This window comes from Pimephales promelas, chromosome 15, assembly GCF_988280905.1.
Source record: "Pimephales promelas chromosome 15, fPimPro1.hap1.1, whole genome shotgun sequence".
In the NCBI taxonomy this organism is placed as follows: Eukaryota; Metazoa; Chordata; class Actinopteri; order Cypriniformes; family Leuciscidae; genus Pimephales; species Pimephales promelas.
In genome coordinates, this window is record NC_142783.1 from 35665906 (window position 1) to 35681913 (window position 16008).

A 16008-nucleotide genomic window follows, 5' to 3' on the forward strand; every position below is an offset into this window, starting at 1 on the left:
GCGATTTCAAAGCGTGTTTTTGAGACTGTCTGTGCTTAGCAGATTTTTTGAAGTGAAAATCTGAAAGGTGAATATGGAATTATTGAATTTTTTTAATAATGGAAATGTTTTGAATTGAAACATTCACAGCTTAAATATTACAACAACCATGTTCAAAAGTCCTAAAAAACAATGCTTTAAAATGTAGGCACTGCATATTTTTTCAACAAGCTTTGACACATAATGGAGATCAGGATAAAATAAGCTTTAAGTTCAGCTAAAACTCAAGATGTCGCTGACATCATATGTGCATTAGTTTGGGGAATCAGTCAGCGCTGTCGTTCAGCGAGTGCTCCCTCTGCTGGCGTCACATGACTGTTTTCAGCAGGAATATTTACTGGGTTTATTCACATCTCACTGGAGCGCTGGAATGTTTCGGCTTCAGTTTGACCTCTGACCTCACTGAGCACTGCTTTATTCCACAGCAGCCGAACCCCTCTGAGCTCAGAAGAGACTTGAGTTTACATTTCAGCAGGAAAGGGAAGTTGCGCTGCTCTTCATATTGAGAAAAAAACGCTTCAGGAACAAGAACACATGTGGGCGGGGCTTAATCGTGTCTGTGGGGAATTGATTGGTTTGCTATTGGCTGAGCTCATGTGAGTGACAGGTTATAGCCCCGCCCACATCATCAGAGAAGAGAAGTTATTCTGATTCAGGGTTAGAAGTGTCAGTTATGTTTTCATGGTGATTTTTAACCTGTTAATCTTGTTTTTGTGTAAAGTGATGACGCTCGAGTCGAACTGTGATTCAATAATAGTTTATTGAGATCAGAACAGAAATATGAAGAGAAGCGTTCAGAACTCAGTGGCTGTAGTGTTTACACTGACACGAACCCGATGAGCGCTAGAGTAAAACACACACACTGATCGCGGCGTCTGTTTGCAAGAGCTCATCAACTTCATTCAAAGACACATGTGTGTGTGTGTGTGTGTGTGTGTGTTCAATTCCGAAAACTCCCTTCATTTCCTTGTTTGATTGACATCTGCACTTAATGGAGGAATAACAGCAAAGGAAACATTACAAAAATACTTAAAAATAGCACTATGACAATATATATATATATATAAACGTATGTGTGTCTATTATATTGATTAGACGACTACATGAGCATTGATTTATCGAGCAGAACAGAGAGCGTGTGTGTGTGTGTGTGTATGGTATAACACATGATTGTCTTGTGCATCAGCGCCCAGAGTGCCTCGCTGCAGTTGTGGTGTCTGCATTGGTGTAGTAGCTTATAATCAGTGTTGCGCATATAAATGAGCTTCTGCTCGTGTTCATCAGACGACAGCGAGGAGCAGTGCTCATGGGTAATCAGGAACTAGGACGTGTAACCTGTTGTGTGGACTGATTCTGAGAGGAGCAGAGGATTGTGGGTAAAGCGAGCAGCTCAAGGCCTCTCCAGGAACCAGATCTCGTTCTGCCGATTGGCCGCCGCTGGGTTGGTGTATCCGGCCACGATGAAGGAGTCGCTCACGCAGTCGCCCGGAGAGTCCAGAGCCTCGGCCAGACCGCTGATCTCGCTGATGATGGACAGCTCGTTAGTGGCGCCCGCGAAGGCCCTGAAACACACGCGTGTGGAGTCACATGACTTGTTTGTGGGGGTGCATCGCAGTTTAATCTCGCCCCTGAACGGACACATACACATGAAACGATGTCGAGATACACACGTGAGTAAGAAACCGCATGTGTGTCTTAAAGTGACTGCAGACTAATATCCCTGCGGCCGTCTGTGTCATTAATGTTCATAAAACAACAGAATACAGCTTTAACAAACATGAAACTATCTTCAGTTTCTTCAGTGAACTGTTAGACTTGTAAGTGTGTTGTTTTGTATTGATCTCTGCTTGTAATTTGAGTGAACATGATCCGACCCGTGGCTCAAAAAACCCTCAAATGATCCGAACGGTGAACACTGTGCATTTGTTGGAGTGGAGCCGAGATTGTTTGATTGTTTCGCACCTGCTGTAGACGACCGTGTCGGGCCACTGCTCGATGACAATCTCGGGGTCGTGGGGTCGCGGCGGGTCGCCCTGGTGCACCATGGGAAGGTAATACGCCACAGTGACGGGCCTGGACAGAGTGGTGTGCATCTCATCGGTGCGCACCACCGTCACGATGGGTATGGTCATGCCCAGGTAGCTCCCTGTGGACGGAGGAGGCGGAGCGTGAGGGTGTGTGTGTGTGTGTGTGTGTGTGAGGCTGGTGTTCACGCACCTGCTGTGTTCTGCTGGCAGATGAACCTCATGATCTTCATGAAGCCGTAGCAGATGCTCTGTTCATACGTGTCCTCGTGAACCGTGATGCAGGCCCAGTGCGCCTTCTCGTAGCGCCGCTTCTCGTACACCACCTCCCCGCACTACAACACACACACACACACACCAGCAGAACGTCAGGGTCACACCAGAGCAGTGGAGGAGGACCTCCGTCACTCGTGTCAGTGTGGAGTATATGAGCACATGCACTCACAGCGGTACAGTGTTTCCCCGAGGATGGTTTTTTAATGGAGAGGGGTGTTATTGATTTTTAGTCATCAAAAATCATCTCTAATTAATTTAAATTATTATTCATAATTTTAAGCATTTATTAAAGTCCCCGTGAAATCAAAATTGAACCTATTTACTTTGTTAGTGCATATTACTAGTCTTGTGGTGAACAATTAATCCGTGCAAGTGAATATATATTAAAAAAATGTTTTACCTTGGTAATCTTTAATCAAAATCTGAAAAGTTACTTCCGGTTTGGAACGGTTTCTTTTTCTGATGACGTAGGTTTCACAGTTTGGGTGGGGAAACGCTTAACCACTCCCCTCAAACCGTTAGTTTGCTATGAGCGAGAGATGGAGAGGAGGAGCGCTAGAGTCAAACCCTGCCCTCTGTTCAATATTCCGCTTCACTTGGAAATACGTCACAGCACTGGAGAAAAATCGTTTGCAACTTCCGGTTCACGGGGACTTTAAACTTATCATTAAATTAATAAAAAAAAATGTTGTAGTGTTTTTTTCTGGTAATCAAATTAAGACAAAACATTACCGGTAATTACATTTCTTTTAATCATGAAATCAAACAACGTGCTGCACCATGAGCTTTACTGTTCAAATGTAAATGGAAGAAAAGCTGTTTCGCCCAAACAGTGGAGGGGAAACACTGGGATAGTTCACCCTAACATTACAATTCTCAAAAGACATTTCTACAGGTTTGGAACAACATGAGAGTAAATTACAGATTCAGAAGTGTCATTTTAGGTGAATTATCCCTGTAATAATAGTCTGTTATGTAATAATTTGGCATAACCCTATTTGTGAAATCCTGCGATTGAATCTGTTTGAGCCATTCTCACATCTCCAGTACAGGCGCTGGCGTATTCCATGTTGATTTGACATTCGTCACTTCTATCCACTGACTTGCATTGCATTCATGCGTTTATAGTAGTGTGTGTGTGTTTTAATTCATGCATTCCCTGAAAATCAACCCCATGAGCTGCTGTACACTCCAGTTACAGTAATGTACTTGATCACTGAGTAAATTCTCTTCCCAAACACTTTTTACTAACTGAACCCGTCCCGTGTTAAATGATCCGGATGTGGATCGTGTTTCACCTTTTGGAGTATTTTCTTACAGAACTCGTAAAAGGAGAACACACTTCTCATCGGACATTTGATGCATTTCATAATATTCACTTTCTCCACACACTTTGGTCTCATCTGGGGATTGTTTTCGGTGCATTTTTGTGTTCGTTTCTGACCTGGATGGAAAGTGTCAATCAACGAAAGTGGGTGGAGTTTAATGGTTTCAGCACTCAATCCATCTTCATCATCCTCCTTCCTGCAGGTGTGTTTGATCACATGTATGTGGTTTTCATCCACATTTTGGGATATAAAAAAAAACCTCATGTGACTTTGGCTCCACGTCAGCTGTGATTGGATAACTGGAGTAACCAATGGCGTCACAGCGTCTCGAATGTCGAAGTGTGTGTTCAGAGTGATTGGGTGTAATTCCTCCAGAAGCGTCTCACACACACGAGTGTGTTCCCGTTTATGATGGAGGGAGAACAGCCGATTGCAGAAACACACTTTTGTTACTGATATTTGAGCCAATTACTCAGGAAGTGATGCTGTTTGTTCTCTTGAACACATGAGATGGAAACGCTGCGTTATTCTCAAATGTTTTATGCCATATTCCAGTTTTGGCATAAGTTAATTTCACAGTGTCCATATCACTGATGGTGATGATCTCATCGCTGTTCTAGTGTCATTGTGTCACGTGACGTTACACTCCTGCTGAAATTCACCGCTGTCACACTGTTTACAGTGGTTTTTGAGACCAGTGTTTTGTTCTTCTGCTGTACGTACCTTCTCCTTGCGTGTGAGGAGTGTGTACGGCACCTGCTCCCGTGTGTGTGTGCCGTCGTTATTGCTGGTGATCTGCTGGATGGGCTCGGCCATGTCTGTGAATCGAGGAGCAGATAGACGTTATGTTTGTGTACTGAAGCGACAGTTTGATAAGCAAGTAAATCTGGTTGTCTAGTTTCTCATCAGATCCTCATATTAGAGTGATTTGTGAAGGATCATGTGACACTGAAGACTGGAGTAATGATGATAAATTCACTTTACTGTATAGAGAACAGCTGGTTTACACTGGAGTGATATTTCACTGTTTGACTGTATTTATCTCCTAGTATTGCTGAAATGGCACAGTGTGTGTGTCAGGCATTAGTTGTCCTGTGTTTGCAGCAGCTCGTCTGTTCAGCGGGACACTAATGAGCGGCGACAGCAAACACTTCAGTGCACTTCACTAACCCCACTAGATTTATTTATCATGATGTGAACGGATGAGGTGTGTGTGTGTGTGTGTAGAACAGTGTTGATCAGAATACCTTCACTATAAAACTTGACTTAAACAGCCTTTCCTTTCACAGGAACAAGCACAAATTCATAAAATTACATTAAACTGAAAGCCAGAGAGAAAAAAAAACAAGTCTTTAGTGGGGATTTAAAGCTATCAATATTGGAAGACAGCCTTAAAGGGATAGTTCACCCCAAAATGAAACCCTGTCAGTAATTAATTCTTGCGCTTTACTTTCTGTGCACAAAACAGTGAGTTACAATAATCCAGCCTGGAGGAAATAAATCTGTTTAAAACACTTTTAATTTGGCAGAGGATCACTGAATTGATTTGTCGAATTTCAGGCCGTTATCAAAAATCACTCCCAAATTTTTGGCATGAGAATTCCCAGATGGTTTTTTTATCTGTATAATAAAAGCTGGTGTTTTCACTGGTCGTAGAGTTGAAGAATGCTCATCACTGTCACTGTTTACCCAGCCATCCAATCACAGTGGAGGAGGGGCGGGGCTATACCACACTGACCAACCGGCACATTCTGACCTCAACAGACGACGACAAAGAGCATAATAGCAGAACTAAATAATGTCAAACAAGAGCCAGAGAAAATACATTACATTGGATCGACATTTTAATATAGAATCAACACAGAAACAAAATATGTGTGAAGGGAGACACTAGTAACACTTTCGCCGATATTACAAAACAAGCAAGCCAAAACACTCTATTAGGCTTACACTGAAAGTGACATAAAATCAAATTAAATCGTCAATCTCAATTATTTGCATGATGATTAATCATCAGCACAAAATTCATGACTAATTCATCTCTATGTCAGTGCTAATTTATAATATTGTTCATCCTGTTGCTTCATAATGTATGAGTACATGTAGAAATGAACATTAACCTAGATTAATAAATGTTTATTCATTTTATTGTGCTATTAATGCTTTATTACGGAGTTAGTGTCTTGTAATCTCTCCCGTCATTCAGTCTGAACTGTGCTGGAACTGCAGGAACACATGATCGAGCGATCGATACGGTCTTCTTTTTGATCTGTAATATGATGTTTGCTCTTCACATGAACCGCGGCGTAAAGCGCTTTACTGGACTGGATTTAGAAAGGCCTGGTCTGGATAATCTCAGCGATCTCGGCTCACAAACACACATCACCTGATCACACGTCAAACACAAAGCCCTGTGTGTTCAGCAGGACGCTCATGATGATTGACTGCTTTATAAACTCTGTGTCTGATATGGAGAACAGAGTCTTGTGATAATCTGCTGAACTGGGTCAGGACGGCCCGCCTGCAGCCCCAGTGAATCATGGGAAATCCTCCATGCCTCAGTGATAGTCACGCAAATCTGCCGGATTCATACGAGGAAGAGCTCAGATCTGACATGTGTTTTCATGCACTGGATGGTTTTAAGAGCGATTTAGCTTTTCACAACTAGACGAGCGGAAAGAAAACAAGTGTTCATTTAATTGCACTCTGTGCTGAGTTTGAGTCAGAAACCTCCACTTCGGCAGACTTACACACACCAGACTTTACAGTTTTATTCATTCATGATTTATACATTTTACTTTAAAAAACAATGGTGAAAATGTATTTGTCTTCTGCCTGTTGACAGTATTTTCTGATTTATAGAGTGATAAAAAGGGAAATCCAGAATCCTCTCTGTAGAAACCCTCAATATGGCCACAAAATCAAACCAGAATTATGAGCCTTTATCCAGTGCTCACATTTCCATTCAGGTAACTAGGGCTAATAGTCGGCGAGAAGAGGTTTAGTTTCATTAGTCGTGTAATGCCAAGTTCACACTGCACGATTTTTGCGATATCGCTGATAAATGCCTGAAATCAGAGGCAGATCTGGAGCTAAATATCTGGACCCCTGCTGTGTGTGAGTGTGTTCTGACTGAAACTTACAGCCAATGACAGAGCAAGATACAGGGCAGTGGGAAGTTTTTAGTTATAGACCAGAATATCATATTTACAGTAATATCAAGCCGAAATATAAAGCACATTGCAAAATGTTTTTATTCGTGATCCTCCACCTCTCTCCCAGCGTCTCTAGCCATTCCCTCCATCTTTGTTCCTTTTTCTCCTTTATTTTATTCTCTGTGTTTTGTGAGAAAGCGGTGTTCTTTTATAAAATAATCACTTGAGAAATAGAGGAAATTGCATTTATTAGGATGAATGGGATATTATAGAAAATAATCCAAACTATAGCCTAGCCTACATGTTTTAAAATTGGCCCATTACTAATGTTTACGTGCTTTCTTCTGTCTCCGTTTCGTTCGCCGAGGAGGAGCTGTGATGAGATATTGTTCTTGTAAACACTTTCCAGCACTTCAGTAGCCTAATAGACATGTACGACGTGCTACGGTGCTCGGCAGTGGTCAAACCGTGAAGTTTGAAGGGATCTCTACTTGTAGACTCAGAGATGTGCATTCGGACGGCAGTTAAATCGCCACACGGTCTTGGTGTTCGTCAAAAACAGTAGATCATTTGGTGGAAGAAAAACACTGGCATTCTGGATTCGGACGGCGATAAAATCACAGGCGTTTAAAATACCGTACGACCCCATGATAAACAGTTTGCGCCAGAATAGGGCTAAACTGACTGTATGCTATCACGGGACATTTGAAGCACTCTTTCATTTAGCACAACTATTCGCTGTATCGCTCCCATAGTTTGAGGAATTATTCACAATCATTCCCTTTAAATACACTCCTGTAGCCTAATGGTTTGCCAGCTGATGTACCTTTGGTTAATATAATTAAAGTTAACAACAATCAGTGTAGTTTCAATTTTATTCTGTGCATAAAAACACTTGAATTTGCCTAATTGAACACTGGGTGCATTAACATCAGAATTATTGTTCGTATATTTTGCATAACTGTATAGAAAGCTTGAAATATCTGCTTTTAAATGAACCAATTTGAATCTAAAACAAATACTCTGATTATGTAATCCGTATGAAATATAAACACGTGATTAGTCAACTAATGGCTTACATAAACGACTAGAAACATTTTTAGTCAGGACAGCCCTGTTGGAAATGTATACAAATTAGTGTTTAATTAGATAATATGCTTATTTAAACAGGATTTTCAGGGTAAACTTGTAACACACCAAAATGGGCTCTATGCACGGCGTTATTTCCGGTGAAGGATTAAGGATGCTCGATAACTTCCGCCGATCATAGAGTCCAATGCAATACCGAGAATTTATATTGAGTTTTATACTCCATGGTTATACTAATGAAACGTTAGTCACAAAAACAGATAAAACAGACACCCCTCGTTGTGTTTATGCTTCTTTTTCAAATTATATTAAATAAACATAACTATATATAAAATTACATCTAAACGTATGTACGTTTCGTTTCAAAGACGGGAGGACAGTAAATATTGAAGACTCTGCCATAATCCCGTTTTCTCCGGTTTTCCTCCGCTTTAATCTACACAACCGGAAATGGACGAGCATCCTTGCGTCAAATGCGGAACTTATGCGTGCATATAGCCCATTGTTTTACTGTGATTAATCAACTAGGGAAGGATGGTGATGTTTATGAATAGTTGTCTGTCTCTTTAAATGCTCAGGATTGATTCTGATTGGCTGTTAATATTTTATCGTTCATCAACTGAAAGTGGTTCCAACCTTATCATTATAGCTGTGGTGTGAACTGCTCTTCTTTATTGCTTTATAGCTATTGTTATCATTCTTGGTGTGAACATTGTTCCTCCGAACAGTAAGATACACATTGATAATCGTTTTTGTTATTATTTTTATTATTCCGTGGCGGAAACAAGCTTTCATACAAGTTTAAAGTTTGCTTTATTTATATAGCATCATTAAAACAGCAGAAGTTGACCACAACATCAGATAAAATACAAGCAAAAGCAGTAGAAAACAAATCATTTCACAAATACAATCAGAGACAATTTTCTAACTAGTGCTAGTTTTGATAGTGCGAGTGAGTGTGTTTTGACACAACAGCTGTTGATCGCAGTTCTGCTCTGATAAATGAGTCGAGGAGTGTTTTATCCGTTTTGTTTACACTTTGCAGCCGTGTGTGTGTGTGTGTGTGTGTGTGTGTGTGTGTGTGTGTGAGAGAGTGTGTCTGTGTGTGTGTGTGTGTGTGTGTGTGAGCCGCCTATCTAGACCGCATACATATGTGCGCTTCAGTCGCGCTGCTGAGGGGAATGACCGTTAAACTGGCGCGAACGCTCCTCGGTGTAGTTTGTTCACTCGCTGTGTGTGTGTGTGTGTGTGTGTGTGTGTGTGTGTGTGTGTGTGTGTGTGTGTGTGTGTTTACCTCTGGGCACCTCCACCTGGTGTCCTCGCGCCACATCTCTCCAGTAGCGCAGGAGTCTCTCCTGGTCCTCCTGGTCGTCCAGCTCCTCCTCGGGACTGTCTGACAGCTGATCCTCCGACACGGACTCCAGGTCCTCCAGCGAGATCATATCCCCACCGCCGCCTCCGTTCATCCGGCACCCGCCGCGATCCATCGCTCGATCCGTCGATGACGAGGCCGCGCGATCGTGTTCAGAAGCGCCCTCACACTCTTCGGTCACACGGATTTTACCGTCATGTCCGTGTACCGGAGCACAGGAGGGTATTTAACGTTTGTCCCTAATCTCGCGTTATTGACGGCGCTCAGTTCGTACGTGTTGTTTTACAGACGCGACGTGACGTTTTTAAGGGCGGGCCTGGGCGGGCTAACTCCTGGTCACGTGGCCACAGAAGCCCGGCCCCCGCGCAGGATCATATACATTTATCACTCACTCCCAGCGCTCATATCATCAACTGCTATAACGACGATTACAGATTATAAGTATCCAAAATAAGGATCTAAAACTCATCTAATGTGTGTGGTAATATGACAGAGCAGCAGTTTATGATGGATAGATTCTGTAATCACTGTGAAGCTGCTTTGATACAATTTTATTGTATCAAGCGCTATATAAAAAAGCGCTATATAAATAAATGTGACTTGACTTGACTTGAAGATTTGAAATGCTTTATTGTTTTTGTTTATAAACGGACCATGCACAATTTTTAACATAAAATTTCTATTTCGTGTATTGTACCGGATTTCATCAAAGGCTATTTTTCAGCCATAGTCCCCCAGACAGGACAAAGCTAACAAAACATTACACAGACAATACCTATGTTCACAGATACATACACATACACTGTCAAGGCCATAAAAAACATAAATAAATTAGTCAATCAATTTAACCTACAACAATCTCAATGGTTACGTAATTGGTTCAATTTAAAAAGTCCATGAGCTTTACACCCTGTTATGTCCTCTGGTAGGGCTGATGATTGTCTTTCACTGCGAAAGATGATAGTCCAAATGTGGAACGGCGAAAGGGAACCAGACACTTACTCATAACAAGTGATTGTCTGGTAGATCTCACAGAGGTTTCACAGCGCAGATTAATAAGGCACGTAATACAGAAGGAGCCAGACGGTTTAGAAATTTTATGAAACATACACAAACTTGAATAGAGTCTAAAATTGTCAAATTTTTGAAAATTATGTTACATTTCCTTCAAAAATGAAAATGGTTAGTTTTTTTACCCAAAAATTTTAATTTCTGTTTATGTAGATATTTTAAGAGTTTAATAACAGTTTCACATGTCAAACAGTAAGACGTGAGAAAAGAGTGTAAATTGTTAGATTTTTGGTGATGCCGAGCAGTGGTTTCGGTTTCGCCAATGTATTAGATTTCTCAAATACATAAAGTAAGTAAGCTTGACCAGTTCTTGTGGCGAGAAGAATATATTGAAGGTTTGTAGTGTAGCAGTCCTTCAGCAGTGATGTTATCATGTCGCCCTTCAACAATCTTAACCCAAAGTTTATTAACTTTATACAGTGTATGAAGTCAGTGAGCTACAAGCTAATAGTAAGGGACCTAGTACTGATACTTGGGGTACACACAGTGTATAATGCAGATCACAGGACTTAACCACTTTAGTTTTTACACATTGGTGTGTATTATAGTAAGTATGAGGATGGGTAAGCCAAAGCTTCAGGATGTCTGTCAGCTGTTGGAGAATACGGGCTGAATGCTTATGGCTCTGTAGTCACTAACTTTATTAAGAGAGAGAGAGTGAGTGTGTGTGTGTTTGTGTGCGATTCGTTACGGGTTTACTGAGTCCTGTTATAGCGCTCCGTCTCTTATTCCTGTCTTCCTGGATATTGATGCGCATTTACGTTTTCACATTATGTATATTTGACATATTTCACATATACAGTCAATCATGTTGTTCTGAACGCTGTATTCGGGCCAGATATTTAAATTTTGCTTCATTTTATAGCAAAAAAATAAATAAAATAACAAAGTTCAGAAAAATGTATATGGTCTAAGGTAAAGATGTAGTGACTCTTAATGAGTAAATCATATTTCTACGTCATTTAATCATTTGGAGCATCTTGATCTCTTGATTGTGTTTGTCCTGTATTGGTAATCAGAAAAATATCCTGAAAGATTGAATGTACGTTTTCACAGCAGGGTAGCAAACACTATTATAGTGATGATGAAAGATGAAGGTGTACATGGAGAAATTGGCGTGATTGTGGGTTGAAAAGAGTCTGTGGGCTCCATTGTGCTGCTGAAATGATTTTCACATGTTTTGCTCGCAGGTTTTAGAGAAGTTTACGTCCCGTCTGACCCAGATGAGGCTGTTGAGTCACCGCGACCTCTACTCCCTCTCAATGTACCAGATCATTCTGGCCCGAGAACAGTTCAGACGCAACCCACCGCCATACGTCCAGGTACAGCAGACACCGACTCTCTGAACCGACTCACAGCACTGAACCGACGAACTGACTCACAGCACTGAACCGACTCACAGCGCTGAACCGACTCGCTGCACTGGACTGAACCGACTCACAGCACTGAACCGACTCGCAGCACTGAACCGACTCGCAGCACTGAACCGACTCGCAGGACTGAACCGACTCACAGCACTGAACCGACTCGCAGCACTGAACCGACTCGCAGCACTGAAACGACTCGCAGCACTGAACCGACTCACACTCAATGGACTGAACCGACTCACAGCACTGCACCGACTCGCAGCACTGAACCGACTCGCAGCACTGAACCGACTCGCAGCACTGAACCGACTCACAGACTCACTGGACTGAACCGACTCACAGCACTGCACCGACTCGCAGCACTGAATCGACTCGCAGCACTGAACCGACTCGCAGCACTGAACCGACTCGCAGCACTGAACCGACTCACAGACTCACTGGACTGAACCGACTCACAGCACTGCACCGACTCGCAGCACTGAACCGACTCGCAGCACTGAAACGATTCGCAGCACTGAACCGACTCACAGACTCACTGGACTGAACCGACTCACAGCACTGAACCGACTCACTGCACCGACTCACAGCACTGAACCGACTCACAGCGCTGAACCGACTCGCTGCACTGGACTGAACCGACTCACAGCACTGAACCGACTCACAGCACTGAACCGACTCGCAGCACTGAACCGACTCGCAGCACTGAACCGACTCTCAGGACTGAACTGACTCGCAGCACTGAACCGACTCGCAGCACTGAACCGACTCGCAGCACTGAAACGACTCGCAGCACTGAACCGACTCACACTCAATGGACTGAACCGACTCACAGCACTGCACCGACTCGCAGCACTGAACCGACTCACTGCACCGACTCACAGCACTGAACCGACTCACAGCGCTGAACCGACTCGCTGCACTGGACTGAACCGACTCACAGCACTGAACCGACTCACAGCACTGAACCGACTCGCAGCACTGAACCGACTCGCAGCACTGAACCGACTCTCAGGACTGAACTGACTCGCAGCACTGAACCGACTCGCAGCACTGAACCGACTCGCAGCACTGAAACGACTCGCAGCACTGAACCGACTCACACTCAATGGACTGAACCGACTCACAGCACTGCACCGACTCGCAGCACTGAACCGACTCGCAGCACTGAACCGACTCGCAGCACTGAACCGACTCACAGACTCACTGGACTGAACCGACTCACAGCACTGCACCGACTCGCAGCACTGAATCGACTCGCAGCACTGAACCGACTCGCAGCACTGAACCGACTCGCAGCACTGAACCGACTCACAGACTCACTGGACTGAACCGACTCACAGCACTGCACCGACTCGCAGCACTGAACCGACTCGCAGCACTGAAACGATTCGCAGCACTGAACCGACTCACAGACTCACTGGACTGAACCGACTCACAGCACTGAACCGACTCACTGCACCGACTCACAGCACTGAACCGACTCGCAGCACTGAAACGACTCACAGACTCACTGGACTGAACCGACTCACAGCACTGAACCGACTCACTGCACCGACTCACAGCACTGAACCGACTCACAGCACTGAACCGACTCACAGCACTGAACCGACTCACTGCACTGACTCACAGCACTGACTCACAGCACTGAACCGACTCACAGCACTGACTCACTCCACTCAACCGACTCACAGCACTGAACCGACTCACAGCACTGATTCACTCCACTCAACCGACTCACAGCACTGAACCGACTCAATGCACTGAACCGACTCAATGCACTGAACCGACTCACAGCACTGAACCGACTCACTTAACCCAACCGACTCGCTGCACTGAACCGAATCACTTCACTGAACCGACTCACTGAACTGAACTGACTCACTGCACTGCACTGAACCGACTCACACCACCTACTCATAGCACTGAACCAACTGACTCCACTGAACCGACTGACTGAACTAAACCGACTCACTCCACTGAACCGACTCACAGCACTGAAACGACTCGCAGCACCGACTCGCTGCACTGAACCGACTCACTCCACTGAACCCCACTGCTTTAATCCGTCACCCTGCAGTGATCTGTAGATGAGTGTGTGTTCTGTCCTCAGGGGCCGCAGCAGGGCCCTATCGAGGGGGACTTCGCTATCTGCATTACTCTGTATCATGGCTATGATTTACTGCAGCAGATGGGCATCAGATCGCTCTTCCTCTTCTTCCAGAACCTCTTCTCTGGACCCAAAGGTGCTCAGATACTCCTACACTGGCGCTGTTTGCTGCTGATGCTCCTCACGTCATGAGGGTTTTTCTGTCTTCTCAGAGTCGTCTCGAGCGAGGAACGAGCTTCAGAGGTGCCCAGTCTTCATGGACCTCTACAGGGAAATGGAGAGCATGTTTGCCACATCTAGCCGAGGTGATTAATACTGTTCACTCAGTTAATTAATACTCTGTTCACTGATCGTACCTGATGTTCATGAGCGAGTGTGTTTCATCCACAGGGCCTCAAGATCCGTACGTCTACAGTCACCCCAAACTGCAGAAACTGGACGAGGTGGTGCTTCAGCACTTCCAGACGCGGGCCGAGAGCTCAGGTGAGATCGTCCCGTCACCAGAACTGGGCTTTGGTCAGTGTTGTTCAGGGAGTGTGTGTCTGATGAGTGTGTGATCCGGACAGATTCTGAGGTCAGCACACGGGTCATGATCTTCTCATCCTTCCGCGAGAGCGTGCAGGAGATCGCAGAGATCCTGAACCGCCATCAGCCGCTGGTGAAGGTCATGACCTTCATGGGTCAGGCGTCCACTGGGAAAGGGGTTCGAGGATTCACACAGAAAGAGCAGCTGGAGGTACGCGACCGTGTGCCAGTGTTCATTTCATTGATGCATTATTTTCATTATTATTATGAATAAAATTATTTTAATGAATAAAAACAAGACGGGATGTGTGCAGAGATCCAGTCCGAGCTGAGGACTCTCTCTTTCGTGTCTGAATGGACGAATGCACACAACATTATGTGTAAATGGAGCATATTCACGTAAACACCGTCGGTTATGTCTTTACAGAACGTAAACAGTTGTGAGAATATCGGATGTGCAAATAGATCCAGACATTCGGTCTTAAAGTGACAGTGCGTAATAAACCTAGTGCCGTCTGTACACTTAATATTAACCAAACAACAAAGGAAAAAGAGAAAAGCATTCACTGCTCTTTAATAGCTTTAAAAATCGATTCATTACATATAATTTATACAAATAAATATATATGCTTGAAAGAATAAAGAATGTCGTATGCATGTTGTAATAAAGAATGCATTTGAATCATTCATTGAAAAGACCAGGTTCTACTTTAGAAGTGGTTTTATTTAATTTTAAGATATGTTTTTAATGTCACAGCAGTTAAATTAGTGACTATATTGCATGTTCAAACTTTAAAATCCTTCATATTAACAGGTTAATGTTTTCTCCAGGAGTATATCATGTGGTTGAGAGAAATTCTAAACGAATGCATTACAATTGAACTAAACCCATTAGATTTTAGTTGGCCAAATCTGCAGTAGATTTACTCAACTAAAATCTTATTGTATTCCATCGACTAAAACTAAAAGGATTCAGTTGACTCAAACTAAATGGCATTTTAGTCAAAAGACTGTCACGTCTCCTTCATCTATCCAGCGCTTTAACACTATAGAGTTTGACAGCAGCTTTAGAGATTACAGTCACAGAGAGTGTTTACAGCAGATCTAGAATAAAGTTATTGATCATCGTATGTCGGAGGACAAACCGCCTCTTGAACGGTGTGTGTGTGTTTAGGTTGTGCGGCGGTTCCGCGAGGGCGGCTTCAACACGCTGGTGTCCACGTGTGTCGGGGAGGAGGGCCTGGACATCGGAGAGGTGGACCTCATCGTGTGCTTCGACGCTCAGAAGAGTCCGATCCGTCTGGTCCAGCGCATGGGCCGCACGGGACGCCGGAGACAGGGACGGATCGTGGTCATTCTGGCCGAGGGCCGCGAGGAGCGAGTGAGTGAAACTGCATGAGGACAGAGAATGCTTTTGTGTGTGTGTGTGTGTGTGTGTGTTGCTGTTCAAGCTCTGCACACAGGGATCGGACAAGAGTTTGACTGGTTGAAATGTAAGTCCTGGAAAACCCCTGAAGACAGCCATATTTATGAAGAGGTTCTCGAGGAGTGCTTGACTTATTTAAATACAATATATATTAAATTTTTCCGGAAAAAAAAACACAAATACGATTTTTTTCACACAATATGATCACTGCAGTCCATCTATTAAACCC

General features: G+C 43.7%; 2 protein-coding genes across 3 annotated transcripts in view; one reads left to right on the forward strand and one right to left on the reverse strand.

Annotated features, from left to right (window-relative positions):
- The window catches only part of LOC120477694 (solute carrier family 25 member 47-B), a 46982-nt gene that overhangs the window by 2769 nt on the left and 28205 nt on the right, over nt 1-16008 (forward strand). For both annotated transcript variants that reach the window (XM_089120636.1, XM_089120637.1), the window contains exons 5-10: nt 11545-11676; nt 13832-13964; nt 14041-14133; nt 14219-14311; nt 14395-14564; nt 15528-15734. In XM_089120636.1, coding sequence (XP_088976762.1) covers nt 11545-11676; nt 13832-13964; nt 14041-14133; nt 14219-14311; nt 14395-14564; nt 15528-15734 — 828 coding nt within the window. The remainder of the gene's footprint in view (nt 1-11544; nt 11677-13831; nt 13965-14040; nt 14134-14218; nt 14312-14394; nt 14565-15527; nt 15735-16008) is intronic.
- soul3 (heme-binding protein soul3) lies at nt 781-9602 on the reverse strand. Its single transcript, XM_039669429.2, has 5 exons — nt 9206-9602; nt 4391-4485; nt 2257-2398; nt 2002-2185; nt 781-1601 (listed from the first exon to the last, which is right to left on the reverse strand). Exons 1-5 carry the CDS (start codon nt 9396-9398, stop codon nt 1430-1432), a joined length of 786 nt encoding a protein of 261 aa, XP_039525363.2. The 5' UTR covers nt 9399-9602; the 3' UTR covers nt 781-1429.